The sequence below is a fragment of the Prunus persica genome, chromosome G7 (assembly GCF_000346465.2).
Source record: "Prunus persica cultivar Lovell chromosome G7, Prunus_persica_NCBIv2, whole genome shotgun sequence".
Lineage (NCBI taxonomy): Eukaryota > Viridiplantae > Streptophyta > Magnoliopsida > Rosales > Rosaceae > Prunus > Prunus persica.
The window spans coordinates 18,163,854-18,183,503 of record NC_034015.1 but is presented as its reverse complement, the minus strand read 5'-3'; the positions used below and the strand labels follow the sequence as shown (position 1 = coordinate 18,183,503).

The 19,650-nt window shown below is 37.7% G+C and overlaps 3 protein-coding genes across 3 annotated transcripts; all 3 read right to left on the bottom strand.

Moving 5' to 3' along the window:
* LOC18769034 lies at positions 30-3,426 on the bottom strand. The gene is made up of 7 exons (XM_020567896.1): positions 3,335-3,426; positions 2,458-3,125; positions 2,209-2,306; positions 1,693-1,717; positions 1,021-1,141; positions 799-933; positions 30-620 (listed from the first exon to the last, which is right to left on the bottom strand). Exons 2-7 carry the CDS (start codon positions 2,951-2,953, stop codon positions 416-418), a joined length of 1,080 nt encoding a protein of 359 aa, XP_020423485.1. The 5' UTR covers positions 2,954-3,125; positions 3,335-3,426; the 3' UTR covers positions 30-415.
* On the bottom strand, positions 4,146-6,254 carry LOC18770093 (glucan endo-1,3-beta-glucosidase 5). The gene is made up of 2 exons (XM_007201893.2): positions 5,741-6,254; positions 4,146-5,369 (listed from the first exon to the last, which is right to left on the bottom strand). The coding sequence occupies exons 1-2, from the start codon at positions 6,085-6,087 to the stop codon at positions 4,220-4,222; spliced, it is 1,497 nt and encodes a 498-aa protein (XP_007201955.1). The 5' UTR covers positions 6,088-6,254; the 3' UTR covers positions 4,146-4,219.
* Positions 6,520-18,913, bottom strand: LOC18769617 (brefeldin A-inhibited guanine nucleotide-exchange protein 5). The gene is made up of 34 exons (XM_007202998.2): positions 18,592-18,913; positions 18,321-18,455; positions 17,715-17,796; positions 16,903-17,146; positions 16,539-16,660; positions 16,400-16,458; positions 16,045-16,102; positions 15,885-15,969; positions 15,560-15,763; positions 15,350-15,408; positions 15,173-15,242; positions 15,024-15,092; positions 14,603-14,725; positions 14,466-14,519; positions 14,298-14,386; positions 14,049-14,145; positions 13,843-13,941; positions 13,538-13,720; positions 13,302-13,412; positions 13,041-13,225; positions 12,172-12,798; positions 11,529-11,946; positions 11,138-11,377; positions 10,905-11,028; positions 10,663-10,811; positions 9,828-10,184; positions 9,431-9,597; positions 9,109-9,359; positions 8,643-8,803; positions 8,407-8,523; positions 8,002-8,138; positions 7,574-7,880; positions 7,175-7,270; positions 6,520-7,005 (listed from the first exon to the last, which is right to left on the bottom strand). The coding sequence occupies exons 2-34, from the start codon at positions 18,430-18,432 to the stop codon at positions 6,943-6,945; spliced, it is 5,319 nt and encodes a 1,772-aa protein (XP_007203060.2). The 5' UTR covers positions 18,433-18,455; positions 18,592-18,913; the 3' UTR covers positions 6,520-6,942.

Below are 19,650 nucleotides of genomic sequence, written 5' to 3'. Positions count from 1 at the left end.
GAAAAGCTTCCATTGAGTGAATACGGTGGTGGTGGTGTCAAGATCAAAATTCAATGTTCGAAAATTTTGAGCATTTCGTCATCATCCATATTTACAACTTGCCAGTTTTCTTTCTACCTTATTCTCTTCTAAATGTAAAATAAGGAGAAAAGGAAAAGAAACCAAGCCCTAGCTGTTGACTTTGAGCATTCTGACACCTAGTTTTCAGAATAGGGCGAAATGATAAGAAGATATTATCACCTCTCATCATTCTCCTACTCACTGAGCAACCCTATTTGGCAGGTCTCTAGAGACTATGGAGTTTCTTCATCAACAATACTTTCTTTAGCATCCATCTGATGCTCTCATGCATTAGAATGAATTCAATATATCTTAACAAATTGGTGGTCAATCTTGTACTAGGTTGTAAAAAAAACTATGAAATAATCCATGTCATTAAGTGCTTCTCCACTGCTTCCCAGTTATGGACCTTGGTGACCAGGGGGTGCTGAATAATTGACTCAGTCTTGCACCACGGATATGAGTTCTCATAATCAAAAAGAAGAACCCTGATCCCAGCCTCAGCACATTCAAGCGCATATCTTGGATTGTCATCAATTAGAACCTTTGCTCCCAAGGACCTGGCAAGTACATTTCATCAGAACATAGAGGAACTATCATATGTATAGTAGGTGATTGCACATTCATTTCGGATTTGCAGGTTCTAAAAGCATAAAGTAAGAACAAGCTTCAAAAGATGCATACAAAGAAGTTTAGAATACATGACATCAAACTATCTACAGTGGCTCAAGGTCATACCTGCATATTTCTGACTTAGGCCTAGACTCTCCATCTAAAGCAAAGTGGTTGCCAAAGTGAATCTCCTGAAACAGTCCTGGAAAATGTTTTTCAATCCATTGAATTGTGTGGTCCTTAATTGCATTCTGTCTAGACCTATTAATGCACGTAGATGCCAAAAGATTAAGTTAGTCAAAGCTCTGGTAAATATAATAACAAATTAACTCTGCTAATTGTACATACGTCACAACTGACAGGTCACAAAATCCTGACAACTTATGAATTGTCTCCTGAGCACCTGGGAGTGGGTGGATCCCGGTCTTGAAATATGATGTTTTAAAGAACTCATGCACACGAACATCGGCTGTCAAAACAAAGTAGATATTACCAATCATGGCAATGCTTTAAAGAAAGGAAGAAAGATGTGACAGAAAAAGAAGTGCACGTAAAATGTTTTACATAGAACCCTAAAAACATTTATCAGTTGGAGAGTACATTTCTAATAAATGTTATCTACATCCAACATATTACACAAAAAATAAAAATATAGATCAAATGTTCACAAAAGTAAGATAAATTTATTCTAAGGCTGTCAGTTAGTCAGTTCATATGTCTGATTAAAACGACATTCAATGCAATTAGAAATTTGACCATGAAACCAGATGAATCTGGTGATTCAAATGCAAGTTCCATTCTCAATATCCAATAAACAGTATTAAACTAGGAATTAGGTAGGTTAGTTCCATGTACAATCTGTAATTCATAAAAAGTGACAACTAGCATAGCTGATAAAAGTCCTTTCGTGTCATAAATGATGATCAAGATGACAATGATAATGCTGATGACGATGATGATGATAACATCCCAAATGATCGGAAAATAGTAATAATAAAAAAAGTGAAGCATATGTAGTACCTTCATCACGAGAACAGTTCCATATCTGTAACAGAAAAATATGATGCATCAGAATATGCCCAGGGAATTTTTTTTAATCAAAAAAAAGGGAGCAGAAAATGTTAATATATATCCTTGAAGCTTGCTGCCAAAGAGAATTGGCACCTTAAACCACATACTAAAGAACTCAGATTGCTGGAGTAACAAATGAACTCAACTCAACTCAATCAATAGGGGTGGGAGATATGCAGGAGGCAAGCAAACATTACTATATCACAACCCAAGAAAACAGCTGAAATGTAAAACATAAGATCACAATGTAAACTAGCAAAGTCAAGCAGGAAGAAAAGTAAGTTAGCAACATGGCATGCTCAATCCTGGAAACTAGTCATAGTTCGCTATTATATCAACAATGCTAAAGCATTTGAAATGATGGGTCATATCTACTTGCACTCCGAGATATGGGACACAAGGAAACAACCAACAATCAAATGAAGCTGTCCAGACTCATTGACTCAATTAGTTAGCAGGCGATACCTTGAAGAACTCATAGACATGGTACTCTGAAACTGAATGGTGGGAGGAGTAACGATCAGCAATAAACCTGTTGAGAGCCGACACAAAGTTTCCCAACACTGCTCATCAAAAACAGAATAAACATAAATCAGCAAAAGACAAGCTCATGTTTATATCTATTGATAAATCAAGACAAACCCAAGTTGGAAAATAGAGAATAGAACAAAATGATCATAACAGAAAATGGCAATCAATGCATGCATTACATACCCTCATCCACATCAACAGCAACGACGACTTTATCATCGGGCAAAGAATGGGGAGGGATTCCAGTATGGCTTCCACGCTCCTGGCAACCATTAGAGGAGGCCAATCCAATGGCATCAGAGCTGCGGAGGTCCAATTCAAGATCACGGACCAATTGAGCATTGGGATTCTCAAAGGCATTGCTGTGACGCTTTATGCTACTGCTATGAGACTGATGGTGGTGATGCTGTGATTTGAAGCACCCTTTTACGAAAAAATTGCGGCCAAGACGTGTGTTCCTCGTATTCCTGATTTTCCCAGGGAAAGTTGCATACTTGCAAGAGTGGTCTCTGGAGAAATGGGATTGCGGCCATTGAGCTCGGCCTTGAAACCCTTTGTAGCTACCATGGTTATACAAATGAGCAGCCATAGCCTCTGTAAACTGATGACGATGAAGTAAAGTTTGGTGCTTTAAGTTTGTGAAGAAGCGCAAGCCGCCTTGCTTTTTCAAAAACAACATAACGATGCCCAAATGCCCCTCAACCCCACAACCCCACCATTCAGAAAAATCGCATAAACCCTAAAAATTGCCAAATTGGGCACCAACCCCAAAACGTTACGCTAAGCTTCTTCCGTCTTCTCCATTGGGATTGCAAAAATCTGAGAACTTCCAGTCAAAACTCCCGACACGTCTGCGAAAAAATACACGAAGATGGGAAGGTTAATCCAAAGACCATTTACGCATATTCAGAAAGCATAAAAATCTAGTGTTGAACTTTCGATGCTCTTTCTTCTTGTTTGTTTCTCTCAAAACTCTGCGATCCAATTGTATAAATTGCAAAAAAAAAATCTAATAATTATTCGATTTAGTTTAGTAATTTTAGTTTTGAGAATTAATTACTGGTTAGTGCGGAAATTCTGCCATGATTTCCGATTTTCATTTTGCAATTTGATTGTGAGACCTCATAAATCTAAAACCTTTCTAATAAAAAGAGCAAATAGATTCCCTGCCTCCCTTTGCAACCTTTCTTCTTCTTTATTTATTTTTTTTAATTTTAGTTTCTTTAATTTTGTGTTCTTTACCTTTTCGTATGTGTATATGTCAAGGGGGCCACAACAATAAGATCCAACGGTCTTGATTTTGGCTCCTCTTCCTCTGCTGATGCCCATCCATGTCTTTTCTTTTTCTTTTTTCTTTTTTTGGCCATGTCTTTTATCTTTCATTTCTTTGTTGCTTTTGTGTAGTTCACAATTTATTCTATTATTTTGTGTTTTATTGGCCATTAAAAAAAAGTGTTATATTCCATTATGGGTTGCTTCGGATATGAGAATTGATGCTATTTTGTGTTTAGTCACAATAAGAATAACACTAATTATTTAGTGATTGTCACAATAAAAACATCTTTAATAGAGGAAGACGTAAATCACCTCTTAAAATACAACTATTCATGTTATGGAAAAAATTTGTTTGAGATTATTGTATACTTAAATAGGTATGTTAGTTTCACGAAATGTGGATTTATTTGAGACTATTGTATCATAAATAGTTGTATTTTGGTTGAAAGAAATTTGTGTTTGAATCTATCTCCAATTTATGTAATTGTCAGTTCAGCCATCATAATTAATAATGTAACTTATCAGCTAACATGGTTCATAGAACAGCATCATTTTTATTTCCATATGAAGGGGATTTATGTGGGCAAGAACAGAAATTAAGGTATAAAAAAAATGAATTGATTCACTCACAAGTAAGAAACCCTTAAAATATACAAAGAAGTGGTGGAAATTAGATCATCAATGTGGACACTAGGACAAGGACAAGTAACACCATCACAACTATGTGGGAATTGTGCTCCCTTAATCCGGCAGCCGGTGATCGTCGAGGCTTTTCATGCTTTCCCAGATCAATCATGATCTCGAATCGGCACGAACGATTCTGACCATTTTGAGTTGGAGATGGATCCGTAGTTGTGGTGACAGAGAGATTGGAGAATTCACAAGCACCTTTGCGCTGATCCATGGTTTGGTAGTACATGTTGAAAGCATAAGAGGCATTGCTTCTAGCATCAAGCATGCCACAAGATGAGCCATATCCAAGGCTTGTGCAATCTGCATAAGAGCAAGCATAGTTGATGCTCTGAACCAAATTGGGGTCTGAAGGGCTTGCATCTGGTGCCATTATGCACCATTGCCTGGCCAAATAGTGCACCCCTTTTGCTGGTACCAAGGCTTTTCCACGACCAATATCCAGTGAGTATTTGATTGAGCCATCAAAATTGAACACCCCCCAATGCCTCTCAAAATTCCCAGGTTGGATGCTTTTGGCATCTTCATCTATGAGCCCAAAGATGTAAATGTCAGGTGGGGTTGACCTCTTTGGGCTGCCTTGCCCTGCAAGTATGCGGCTCACAAGGCCTTGATTGAACCGCCGGGCGTCTTCTATGTTAGCATTAGGGTCACCATCCGTTGGCCATCCAACCTCCCCAACGATGACCGGCAATGAGGAGAAGCCATTCTTTTCAAGGGCAGCAATGCAGGTGTCAAAGTTGGCATCAAGCACATTGGTGTATGAGATGGAGCCATCGACAACGGGCTTCGAAGTGTTGTTGAAGAAGGCATACTCTTTGGGGAAGTCGGGGTCAGCTTGGAGGCTGAGGAAAGGGTAGATGTTGATGGTGAGGGCACCATCATTGTCACTGAGAAACTTCAAGATGGACATCATGAGGGTGTGGATGTCGGACCGGAAGTTGCCTCCGGATGGGAGGCCGCTGTCAGTCTGGTAAACGTCTGCGTTTAGGGGAATTGTCACCTTCACTTGTCTCCCTAGCCCTGCTTTTATCAGGGCTGCTTGGATGTTTTGGAGAGCTGGAAATGTGGTTTGCAGGAAAGTGTCTTTGTAGGTTTTGAGGAAAGGTTCATTGCCCACAGCCACATACCTACATGGATTTAAATGTCAAAAAGTAATTCAGTTTAACATTAATTGTTAATCAATCATTACTTTGGAAAATATTATTTCTTTTGTAGTTATTCGGCATATGGTGTAAGGGAGGTTTTTTTTTTTTTTTTTTGGTCAACTAGTGGTTCTAAAAGAAAGAAGAACATAAAAACAGGGAGATTCTTTTGCGTTTCCAAAAGCTTTTGTTTCTATTTCCTGCCAATTTGAAACTTTTATTACGGTTGATGAGTGCCAACTTGCATGTATATGCGTCAACATACAGGGAATGAAAGAAAGAGCGTTTAACCCCACACTTACGACAAGAGTTCAAAATTTTAGAAATAAGAACATGAAAACTTCAAGTCTTTTTACCTGATATCGACGCCGTTTCTGGATATGTAGGATGACACATTTTTAGACACCCAGTTCTCAGCAACAGTAACACTGCTAGCAAGTGGTGCCAATAACTCATTGGGTATACCCACCATAACCTGGATACCAGTTCTCCCAAGAGCTTGCAATGCCCCGGGATCAGCTTCAAAGAGCTTCACTTTGCTGAACCCATTATCCTTCAAAAGCTTGACAACTATAGTAGGCGGCAATGGATGCGTAGAACGGGTTCCCCAGTTGCATGCCAGGCCACCAACTCCAAGGACCCTTTTCACCAAACCCTCCCCAATTATGCAGAGCAATAAAACCCACAAGCAGCTAAAACCCATGATTTCTTATGCCTCTCAACCTCAGTTTTCATGCATATTTCTACTAGCTCGAAACGTATAAGAAGCACTGCTTTTGAATTTAACAAACCTAAAGGTTGAGAAATGTACTTTCATGAGAGGAAAGGCAAGGAATCACAGAAATGCTCAAGTAGAAACTGGATTCTGAGAGGGGTTAGGAAACCCTTTTGAGTGATTCATGACCTTACTTTAATGGAGAGAATAATCCATCAAGAAAAGAATAGAGTGAACTTGTTGTAAACTAGTTTTTTTTGTGCCAAACACTTCCTGGATGGGAAGCGAAAAACCCACATAGAAGGTATGCACTTTACCCAACACGAATGTTTGCCAGACTATAAAGCTCCATGGGGCAGAAAGCCACTTCGTGAAAAATAAGATGAATAATCTGATCTTTATTTTCGACAAAAATAATCATGAGCTTAAAAAAGTTCTCGACATATTAAATGAAATGATTTTGTAACTAATGGTATCAGTTTGCTGGTATTGGATCTGATTAATTAATCGTATGCTTGCTACTTAGATTACACCACAGCAAAAATTGGATATGAAACAATAAAAGGCCAATTCGAAACAATCATGTCCTCTCCTTTCTTTTTCTTTTCCTTTTTTACTACATCAAGATCATTACAACAAAATTTACCGGGTAAAGTGAACTGAAAACTACATCTATCATAATAAATGGGATTTTCTTTATAGGCACAGGGATAAAAGAATATCGGCCGGAAAAAAATCGGTTTTTGGAGCAGTGATTTAGCGAATCATTCCTTCTGGGGACTCTTGTCAAAGTGGCAACAGATAGAAAATATAATATATATATATATATATATATATATATAACTATGGCAGAAGTGCTTTCAGTTGTGCCCTGAAAAGATCACCAAGAGCTCCACGAACATCCATCTGAATGAATCAAGCAATTATAAGTTTTTTCCAGAATAATCTCTAATTAGTAATTAACTGCTGTAAGAGCATGAAATACCAAATTTAGAGGCACCAAGGGATGGATATGGCAGTATCAAATAACAAATCCATGTTATTACGGACCTTGACATGGAAAGAGGAGATTTACCTGATCGCAGCAAACAAGTTTTGTAAGCAAAGGATAGAAATTTCTCAGATGCCTTCTGAAAATCTGTTGGTTCATATAGCACATGCCTTTAAGCACCTGAAAAACCAAAAGAGTAAGGATAATATCACCTGTAAATACCTACAATATACAAATCTTGTAGGAAATCAACAAAAATATTGTCCAATAAACAAGCACAACGGATAGAGGAAGATTTATTCAATCACAAAGTTCGGGCTCCTAGAATATGGCGCCCTTGGGGCTTTCTATTTGATTGAGGAGAGTGGAATTTCGTGTGTAGGGGTGAAATCCGAAGACACTGAGGTGAATCCACCAAACCAATCAAATTAGGGTTTCAAAATTATATCATGCCCCACAAATAATCCATATGGCACTTTATACCTTGATAATTATGGGAGATCGTAACTCCAGAACACGATGAATATCCATATTAGTCGTCTCCCCAGAGCCGGACTGCAGATCAGATGCCTCCCGGAGTACCTGTTCACAGAAAGATACAAGTTTCTCTTCTGCTAATCCTTCGACTTTCTCTTCATCATTAGAATGTTCTATAATATCAACATTCTGAGAAGCGTTAGTTTCTGCAAGTGCCTCTTTGTTGGCACTAAACCCGGAAGTTGCTTTCTGTAAGATGTCAAGATATATGCAAGTTCCTGCTAATTCTTGGCGGAGAAGATTCAGAGGTGGCCTGTCCAGAAGATAAATTAGTCACAAACTATGTTTTCTCTTATCAGAAAAATCATTTTCTTCCTCAACGAAAAAAATTCAACACAAAAGAAAATAATTTACACAAAAAGTTTTCATCCTACCTCTCATCAGGAATTTGGTGCATGCGTGTTCTGAGATTGGTATATGAATTATAAGAAGCTGCAAACTCTAATGCAGACAGCAAAATGTCCATAATAGCAATCTTTTGTGGTGCTTTCAACTTACTCCAGTATTTCTTCTGCAAATGGTAGAGTGATTTATTAGGCAAACAGTACTCAGTCTTTTTTACATAACCCAATAATAACAATATGGCAGTAGTTCAGAGGCACTTGGAGAATTACTTTACATCCCCAAGTGCTGCAGCCTTCCAAGTCAAAGGACTTGCCTTATATATTGCAGTAATGGTTTACATCACAATGGATTGCAAATTGACGTTTGATGATCAGAAGAAACGTATTTATGAATTTAAGGGAACATGTAAAATTAAAAACGATCAAAATTCAAACCTGAATACTATCAATGGCACCAAGAAGCAATAACTGAGTGATGCATTTGCCCCTACAAGTTCCCAATAATGAACTCTCCTCCTCATCTCTGACATCAGGCTCCACAGCCTCAGGAACCTAGTGCAGCATAAGAATCAAACGTCATAAAGCCATTAAATCTGGATGCTGATCTGTATAATTGGTCTAACAGCAGAAATAATATATTCTTTAGAAATTAATATCCTGCGACATCATACCTTAATTGGAGAAGATGGTACTGAAGCATCAGAAGCAATACCCTTAGGCTTAGAAGTGAGATTTCTGAGAAAGAGATTGTCCATAATTCTTTGACCTATTGTTTGATTCCGTTGGAGGCCTTCAGCAGATTTTGGAGCACTTCCTGACGGTGACGGAAGGCCTACAAGAAGAAAATCTTTTTATATTGCTTTGCTACTAAAAATTTGAGAGGAAAAAAATTAAAATTTCTAGCTTATGCACATCAACAACAGTGTAAAAATTAACTCCATCAATCATAGTTTTGGGACACTATGGACTTTCAAGGTTCTATTTATAGAGTAAAAAATGGTAGTAATCGTTGGTCTGTGAAGCATATTTCAAATAAATGCAAACTAGCACAAACGAAGTGTCAGTTTTTAAGATTTTGAATGTTAATCATAAACCATTTAATAAATACTAAGTTTCACAGAACTTTAAAAACCTGACCTTCAGATCCATCCAAGTTCATTTGCACCCCTGAGTCTTGTTTGTTGTCCATCAGGACTGAAGCATTTGGATTTCTTCCATTATCACTGACATCAAACCGACGGCTATCCACTCCCTCATAGTCAGACTTTATGGAAGGACTATCACCTGAATTGACCTCTAAATCTCCAATTAACGCCCTATTGTTCTTCAGGTTCTCAAATCCCAAAGCATTTAGCAGTTCAAGTGGTTGTGTTGTGTACAAAGCATCTCTGATGACAATAATAAAATGATTAGTATTAGAACAACCACAAAATATTATCTGATAATAAGAGATAAGCACCTTATACTTTTCAACAATGTATCCCAGTCGTTCTCACTGAATTGATGTCCTCCAACTTCAATGAGATGCACTAGTGCACCCAGAGATAATGAAACCACTGCCTGATCAGTCTTTTTGGCGCAATCCAAAAGTAGACTGAGTAGGGGTGGCAACATAAAACAAACCTCCTGCACAAAGCAAAGACTTCCACAGTCACACTAATCTTCGGAACACCAACTTCAAAATGCACAAATCGTTTTTCACCACCAGAACCAATATATGAGAATATCAGTCTGCATTTGTTTTACTACATGATAGAATAAACCTCCACATTTTCCTCCCTTATTACGTGTGATTATTCACCAATAACTAGGAAAACTAATATAATCTATACAGCTAGTATTTAGCTCAACATTACCTTATAAAAAGTATTGAAAAGGTTGCAAAGCAACTGAAGTGAGTGAATGCTTGTTTCACGGAACCATTCCTCATCAGGAGAAACCAAGCTTTCCTTTCCAGCATGTCTCACATGATCAAATATGGGAAACAAGACACGATGAAAAATGCTCTCCCAAAATGATGATGAGAACTTGCTACCTCTCTCATTTAGTAGATCAAACAATACTTCAAGTGCACAGCTTCTGACCTCTGGTCTTGGATCTGATGTTAGATCTGACAGACCAGCCAGCATTGGGAACCAATAATGCTCAGTCACGTCAAAAGTTGTATCCACATTTACGTCAATAGGCCTCAAAGCACCACCAGGTATAAGACCCTGAAATTGACAAACCAGAAGTTAAGCACGGATATCTCAACAGCCAAGTGACAAGTTATCAATACAAGCAAGTTAGAAGACGCCATAGAACCATAGACATCAACGCAACCCACAACAACCAAATCCACCTGCAACAAAGAAGCCCAAGACCAGGGTTGCCTAAGCAGCCAGTCATCATAGTATCAAAGAAAAGCTAGGCATCACTTTTTCTTTTTTCCTAACCATTTGAACAGAGGTTCGGTTTCCAGGCCCTGCATGTGTTCTCATGTCATACTGAAAATCTCACAACCCAATCAATTCTGTTTACTAACTTCACCTCAACTTTTAATGATCCAATTAACCACCAACATAGTTCAGAAATTATTTACGGTATCTGACAAAAACACTATACTGAAGGACACAAGTGAAAGCAACATGTAATGAGTGACAGGCATCCACAATGACCAAGGAAAAGTTAATGCCGACAGGACTAACAAACCTCCGCCAGACGATCCTCACATATGCGCAGTAGTGCAATTGCCTTCAAACTTATACGGTGTGAAGTTCTATTATTAGCAAACCTGATAAGACAGTTGACACAGTCCATAAAACAATCTCCCACTACTTGATCGAAGTGTTCCAAGATAACTGCAAATTTCCCCGTATTAGACATACCAAATTGTGAAGAGGAGGAAATCAATATGATATGAAAACATACAGTAAGGGAAAAGAATTTGTCACCTTGTTCAACATTTTCAAAAGCGCTCTCAACTATTGATTCCAATTCATCATCTGCAGCTGCTGTAAAAATCATGAAAACGCTACGCCATCCAGACTTGATGCTCCCTACTTTGGATTTTATCATCTGTAAAAGGCAACAGAATCAATTTTGTTTGTAGCGGGATAGCTGTATATTGAGAAGGTTAAGGAAGATAAAAGGAGCGCATTCAGGAAAGCAAACTACGTAGACATACTTGAACAATGCAGTCAACAATTAGGCTCCTTATGGTTTCACTTCGACTATTGCGCATAAGAACAACAAAAGGTTTAAGAATGTCATTTTGGAATGTGAAATTGGCAAGTTCAGCTCGCTCCAGATACTTCACTCCAAGCTGCCTGAGAGAATCGATAGCATACATAGCAATTTTTTCATCATGATGACTCCCAGCTGAAATAAAGTGGTTTGCCAAAACAGACCATATTCTAGCCCAGACCTGTAAGACATTAGCAGAAACATTCAAAATATGGAGAACTCAAAAATTGCAGGACACAAATCAGAATAACACTCCATGACCATTTTTGGGATGATCTAGGTTGTACATTTACAAGCAGAACAATAGAGGTTTCAACAGATAAAAAACATACCATGCGTATACGAGCCATGTTGTAGTAGCTGATCTCCACAAGTTTTTGCAAGCTAAACACACGAGCTGGAGTTTGTTTTAGTTCTTCAGCTGATACACCACAGAGTGCAGTGAAGAACTCCACTACAGAATCACTAGGAAGCTGAACGCTATTCACAAATACTTGTTCAGAAGGTTTTCCGGCCAACTCTCTTAGAGATTGAAGAACAGCATCTTTGGAGATCTGGTTTGATCCATGCATGACTGTTGCAGCTATAGATGGAGTTGATGTAATGAATTCAAGCCGAGAAACACATTCCAAAACTGCATTCCATGTGTCTTGAAGGGAGCCAGTCTCCATGTCGCAAAGAGATAGTAGAGTTCGCAGTGCTTCCACATTTTTACTACGCATTTCCTTTGGAGCATGCAAGAAAGTAAATCTGAGATGACAACCCAAAAGCTCGATTAGTATTATCATAGATATTGCTTCAAAGATCAAAACCGTGATACACAACACAATTCATTGTCTCCAGATTAAATACATATTTTTCACACAAAAAAAAAAAAAAAAGGCTAACATACTAAGAATGGAAACATCAAAATAAATAAATATAAAAAGTACAAATATACAAATGTTTGGGGAGAAAACAAGACAGATGTTTTACCTGACCAGAGATGTTAGAAAGGCATAGCGCATGGTATCCATTCCAAGAACATGTGTAATGTGTATTCCAGCTTTAAATCCCTCCATACAGAGAACCACCCTTGACTTATTCTCACCTTCCTCCATTGTAACAGAAAAAGTAGCAAGCAAGGGCCATCCTACAGCTTCAACCATAGGCCTTACAAGGTCTAACTGCTGTGTAGAATAGAAGACCCCTCTTTTTGCACCTTGATTGCGAAATATAGCTTGTGTCTTCTTAATGATAGCTTCACTTTCTGACTTAGTATCTGCAGACAACGTTCTTCTGGGAAGAGCCAGATTAAGGATACTGACAAGGCGCCCTCTCTCTTCACCTTCGGGCTTATTTCTTCCACTTCTCTCAAGACCAACAGTATCATCTTTCATCTTTATCTCTTCTTTGACAATTGAATCATAGATTTCTTCCAGAAGTTCTGTTGGAGCACACTCTTCTGCATCATCCATAGCATTCATGCGTATAAAATCCGACTTGGACATTTTAGGCCACACCATTGGATTATGTGCATCAGTATTCAACATTATAACTGCATATGCAAGAATGTACGCAGTATCCGCATTTTTGAAAAGTCCTGGATTATCTGCACAATATCTGCATATGCAACATATTGAACAACATCACTGGCCAACAATTAAAAAATGAATATAATCTCCGTACAACATGGATGCCCAAATCATATTCAGTCAGAAATTGGAGTTCACACATTTACAAAGGGTACATGCATTAAGTTTGAATCATATGCATGACCATGCAGGCACGCTCAGGTTTATACATTTATGCACAGAAAAATTAAAAACCAGACAGCAATGAAATCAAACAGACACCCCCAGTACCTTTCCGCAAATTTTTCCATGATACGATCTATCTTTTGAGCTTCCCCTGGAAGTCGGAATCCTTTAAGAAGTTCACGAATTGCAGTGTCAAACTTCATTCCTGAAAACTTCATGGAATCTACATAAGCATGCATCACAGCAAGGGGAAATTCTTCATGGTGACCCAAATACTCCCCAATCATGGCCTGAAAAAAATCATAGAAGTACTAAGATGTCTGTATCATTGTAGAAAAGCAACTTATATAAGAACAGAGCTTCCACCTTGTCCAAACTGGGAGTACTTCTCAAAAATTGGGCAACTGAATGAGGTGTGTTTTCCACCAGCTTATTTGATCTTAGATACTCTACACCCTTTACAGGTTGCCTGTTGAACTGCAACATTATTAATACTATAAATCAGTTCTAGACTATGGCTAAATCAGTTCTCAGAAAAGAAATAAAATATAAAAAATTCATCCAGGGAAATCAAGTTAACAAGACTGATGCAGATCAATTACCTCAGAGATGGCAGCTTCCAATGTAGATTTATGAGCTTTTGCCTTCTCAAAGTTACTGGGTACATCAACAGCCTCTTTAGCTGAAGCTTCTCCTTCTAGAGACTGAGTCCTTTTACTCTGGTTTTCTGATTCTCCACGCGACTTTTCCCAATCAACTAGTGATTTAAGCACATTCACAAGACACTGGCAAGGTCAAGGAAAAAGGGGTCATCAAGCAACCTCTGATACCATCAATGAATATCTAGCAGGAAAAAACATATGATCAACTAGCTGGATCAGAGAAAGGAGTAAACTTATAAACCTACCTGAAGAGATGAACCTTTAATTGAAGTTGTCTGTGATACAGCAACCATATTTGGATCTGCATTTAGAGTCCCTTGAGCAATTCTGGATAGAGTTGTAACCTAATATTAACAGTCAGAATACATTGCAGATGTATTAGATGCAAGAGAAAAACATTTTTGGATGGAATCAGAAAGAAATCATTGTGAAACAGTAAGTAAAATTGTACCATACGCTCAAACAAGTTTGGTGCCTCAAGATCACAGTCATAGTTCACAAATATGTCAACAAGCATCTGAGGATCCTTGCAAACTTTTTCAACCATCCTGAAAAAGCACACCACGTTAGAAGACCAGGACAAGAACAAGAAAAACATAATCTTCTCCTGAGACACACTGAAAGCGAAAGCCACCCAATATAAATGAAAGTAACATGTGCAATATTGCTAGAAATGTATTAATCAGAAAAGCCAATATACCTAAGAACACTTAATTTCTGGTTAATTGGAAAATCCAAGCCATCCAGTGATCGTAGAACTATCAAGGGAAAGAAGATGCCTATTTCACCCTGAATAAAATTTGTTGGTGTAAGGAACAGAACATATCAAGGTAAGTTTTGTAACTATTTGTCAAGATCATACACATACTTTGAGGCTTTCTCTGAACCGCAACAAAAGCACTAAAAAAATTCCAGTTGCGTACTGCAAGAAGGAAATGCATAATTAGAAGCAATAATCTCATAGCATATTCATTAAAATTGGATTAAGGAAAGATATATGTTAACCTGAAATATGACAGGGGACTGCGAAACTGAAGCCCGCAACAATGCATATGATAGGTATGCTTTCACCGAATCGATAAAATGGAAGTTCCTAGTAAATGGATGGCCAACCCCTTCCAATAAACCCTGAAATGCCGTAAGACATTACATTATTTAATAAAACACTGGAAATAGGTACAAACAATGCTCCTTATATAAGTCAAATGTGTGAGAAAGCATCTTCATCATTCTCAAATCATCCTTTCTTCTTCCATTGTCTAAGAAGGAGGAAGGTGATTGACTGCTTAATCAATTCACACAAAAAAAAAAAAAAAAAAGGTTTTAAATACTATTTTTGAGTTATTTAAACAGTATCAACTTCTTTTTTATGTTAAGCATCCATGGAACCATGAACATAAAAGCACAAATAAATCCCTATTGTAACCTGCAGAAGCTCAAGAGACAAAATCCTCGTCTTCAATGTAACTTCATTGTTATCTTCCTTCATCCCCATCTGCAGACAATAAATTTAGATTCATGAATGAGGCTAGGGATTGCTGTCGACAATTAGAAGGCATTGCTCAACAAACCAACCTTGCAAAGGGTGCGGAAAACCAGTAAAGCATCACGTTGAACTATGCTCATGCTCTCGAGGTCAATCCCTCTATAGAAATTACATAAAAGTTATGAGCAATCAAATCAATGTAAAGACATTTGGTTGACTACGAATATGAGAAAGACATATCTTAAAGTATAATATCTTATCCAAACCTGGTTATCTTTTTACCATCTTCGAGATGCACAGCTTTGTCCAGGACAGCCTCTAAGCCCTAAACAACATAACAACTACAATCTTAGTACAAAAGGAAACCTGGCAAGCTAAAATAGCCAGCATTGGGAGACATAGTAAATGGTGGCAAACACAGCATCTGAGAGTGCATAAGGTATTAAGAACATAGGTAACTATAGAAAACAGTGTACCTTGATGTCAGCACCGCCAGCAAGATTATGAAGTTCCTCAACAGATGCAATGGGTGTGTCTTTGGCCTGGTTAAGTTGATCTCCTAAAGTCATTTCTTTCTCACTTTGGTCTTCCAAGGACGTTTCTTCAGCTTTTGTATTTGAACTTTGTCCGGAAATGGTTTCTATATGTCCAACAGAACCAGATGATGCATCCTCAAGTCCCTGCAAGAAATTACAAACTTTCTAGAATACGGGGTAAAATAACTAAATTTTATGCATGCCCTGTACAGTTGTACCAGACTATAGATAAAGACATTCAGAACTGAAAGCTTTAAATTCATACTGGGTCAGTCTCCATTCTCCTGAATATGATGCTGATCATCTGCGTAAGCATTGCCTTTGACGTTGCTTGGTTTATGGGACTCTTGCTACAAGTCCAAAGTACAATTCATTAGCACTGCTTGAAATTGATATCGGACACCCTTATGCAAATGTAAAAGTACCTGTGCAGAGCGATATTGTAGCACACTCTGATAACTCCCAGCAAAGGTTCCCCATGTACTGCATTTGAAACAGGTTTTAAACTTTAAAATAATTTCTTGCACTGAAAATTGTAGAAACAAGAAAAGGCCCAACAATACCAGCACCAAACATACATATGCACAAACTGACAAAGATTTATGCTGAAATGCATATAAATGACTGCAGATCAGGAATATTACAATAGAAGAGACCCTGTACCACAGTACATATGAGTACACTTACATGGATAAGAAACCCAACTTATGACAGCCTATATAAGTTATATAATACTCTAGCAAAAGAATACCCGATTTCCACACATCCCTGATAACATACCTCTGAACTTCGTGGATGCCACAGCAGTAAGAAGGACCTTCAACACTTGCAAAACGGTACTGCACATCGTTTCCCAAAATAAGAAAGAATAACAAGCCACATATTTTGGGAGAAAACCAATGATGCGCATGGCACATACCTATCAGATGACGAGTTGTCAACACAACTGCAAACCATGTTCAGAAGGTCTGCAAACAGCGGTACACTTTTACCATCATCTAAACCGGGATCTCCCTCTAAATGATCATATGCAATGAGTTTCTGTGCTTATGAAATTTGAAGTACTAGTTAGCTATTATAGATATACAACAAATTCTAAGTGATGATAGATATACAACAAATTCTAAGTGATGATAACAAGGAGCAACCGCTAATCATACAAGAATGCAGATACTATGATAGAACAATGAATTTCTTCATGCCTTGTGTAACAAAGTATCACCATCTTGAAAGCACATAATATTTAATCTACAAAAAATAAAATCAAGAAATGAAATGCATACATGAAGACAATCCAGAGCAGGTTCTAGGACTTTCAAGTTCTTTGTCTCAAATGCAAGTCGTAGGGGATTCAAAACAAGCTCTGCCTGAGCTCCTTCTAAGGTGTTCCCAGCCTTTGCCAGGACAGTTGAAATAGTTGCACTTGTGCTCACCGGCCCAGCAACAGAATCTGCTTCCTCTGCAGTGTTTTGAGACTGATCTGGTTCTGTATCAGTTTTTGCAGCTCCACCCTCTGTTTCAAGAGAACTACAAAACAGAAGAGATTCCAAAAGTCAAAACAATGTCTGATCACATCATTATGATTTTAATCTCATGTAATGATAATATTTGGTACCGTTTGTTAGATAAAATAATCCAAATCTGTTGGATCTGATAAAAAGAAACCCAGACATATTGTGCTGTTTTCTGGCCTGATCATGATCTAAAACTATGTGAATAAAATTTAACCATTGCAGCTCGACATGCGTATAATTTTTTTCGGGGTACAAAAATAGGAAGCACAAAATGTATTTAAATTGAAAATAAGATAAAAGAAAAGACTAGGTGTCCCTCTATGCTTAAACATACTACAATTGCAAGAAAATTGATACAGTTGATTAATGACTTCAGCTCGAACACTATGAATCAACTACAAGGAATGTCCCAAAAATGTTTTGACATTGAGGCCTACAAAGATGCCACGCATATGTAAAAGTTGAATTCAACATGATTGCCATACAAGCATAATAACTACATTCTGCAAATCTGTATATTAAAGGGGGGAATAGAGTGAAGGGGAGAGAAGGGAATTATTAGTCGAGCTACAAATATAGACCTTCCATCACCAGCTGAAGTTGTAGCTTGATTCTTCTCACTTGAAATGGTCTGTTGAGTTTGATTGACCTCTTTCGTACTATCTAAAGAAACACAAAAACAACCATGCGAGAGGGAGAACTGAAATTAACTATCAGTGCCAAATAGAAATATCATTTATAAACAGAAGGAAAATACATACACAACACATACTGATTAAGGCCTTTGATCTTCAATTTTAACAAGCATCAAATTGAAATTACATAAAAATTAACCACTGAAAGCAACACATTGACGCTACAAAAAACAAAATAGGCATTTCAGTGCTCAATCCTTCCCAGAAAACCAGAGTTTGTTACAATCAAAAAAATTTACATGCATTACATAAACAACACAAACTCTATCTTAAGCTCACACTTCCCCACATTATCGTACACCATACTATCATAGGTCAGCCCAAATAATTGTTTGATTTCATCTAACTTTAAGTAGTACATTCATACTTCAAAAACCAAAAATCCAACAAACACCAACTCCAAACCAATCTGAATCCTGGATCGTCCAAAGTTAGATACGGAATGCATATCAGTATGTGTATAATTGTATACAGAGGAGGTGAGAATGAAACCTATATAAGCCTGAATGGCTTTCTGAAGGTCAGCATGCTTTTTGGGAGAACACTCTTTGAGCATGGACTCGAATGCCCTAGTTACGAAACCGCCAGCTGCACCACCCGCCATCTTCTACTATAATTCGAATATGTCTACAATTCGGATCAAAGCAAGATCCATTACACACAAATTGCAACAATAATTCACAGATTAATCTTTCACCATATTTTACAATTACAAAATCGAAGACTAATGCGAGAGAGAGATATACAGAGAATTATAGGTTACCTTGTTCGAATTGATTGTAGACGACGATCAGAAATGAAAGGACGAACAAGTGCGGTACTGGCGAGTTGGGAGCAGAGAATTGGAGATCTGAAAATGCAACGCTGGTCGAGCAACTTCGACTGTATAGATCTAATTCGTCGTCAAGACTGCCAGTATGGTATGGTTTTACTGGTCTACTGGAGCGGAGCTTCTGAACCCGGAGCTTGCCACAGCGGGTTTGGGCTTTTGAGACTTCGCGCAAGTAGAAATGAAGCTGATTCAGATTTCAATTTTCAGGCCATATTTCGATTTAACCCCTTGGAAATCGATAAATTGTGCATTGGTTCTCCGAAAATGATGAAACATTCAAAATAGTTTCAATTATTTAAAAATGAATTATTTAAATTATTTAAATATTCTAGAAATTTATTTTAGTATCACAAGAATGAATTTTGATGGAAAATTTATCCTCCAAACTCTGAATTCAAGTCTCGAATCAAAAATCCTAACTTCAGAACTTGTTCCAAAATTATTTGCAAGCCTCAAACTCTGACCCTAAACCTATTATAGGGCACTTAGAACTCGATTAAACTTAGATACTCACATAACTCAACTTATAGTTTTATGATTAAAGTTTCATTCTCAATTTTAGGTTAGTACGAGGTAAACGGACCTTAGTTAGGAGTATCGGCATATTAAATACAAATATTGGAGTATTAGATACGAACATACCCCTAGGAGTATCGGTACAACATACAAATGGTTTCATTTTCGCCATGTCAGGATGTGCTAGCTGCTATCTACTACTCTTTCCTCACATAACATTAGTGACCCAAAATCGTATTTGTGTAATAAACCAGATGATAGTAGAGTAATCTCAAAAGCCATTGTTGGACTCTGATTGCCATGGCAATAGAACCCTCACAATGGATGGATTCCTTCTTGTAATTGTTGTAATTGATGGCGATCTTTAAGACATGTTAAAGTAAACCTTAACATAATCAAGACCCTCACGTTAATTATATATTAAACTACCACTGTTATACTTCAACCCTGGAGCTTGAGTTATCCCTATCAATT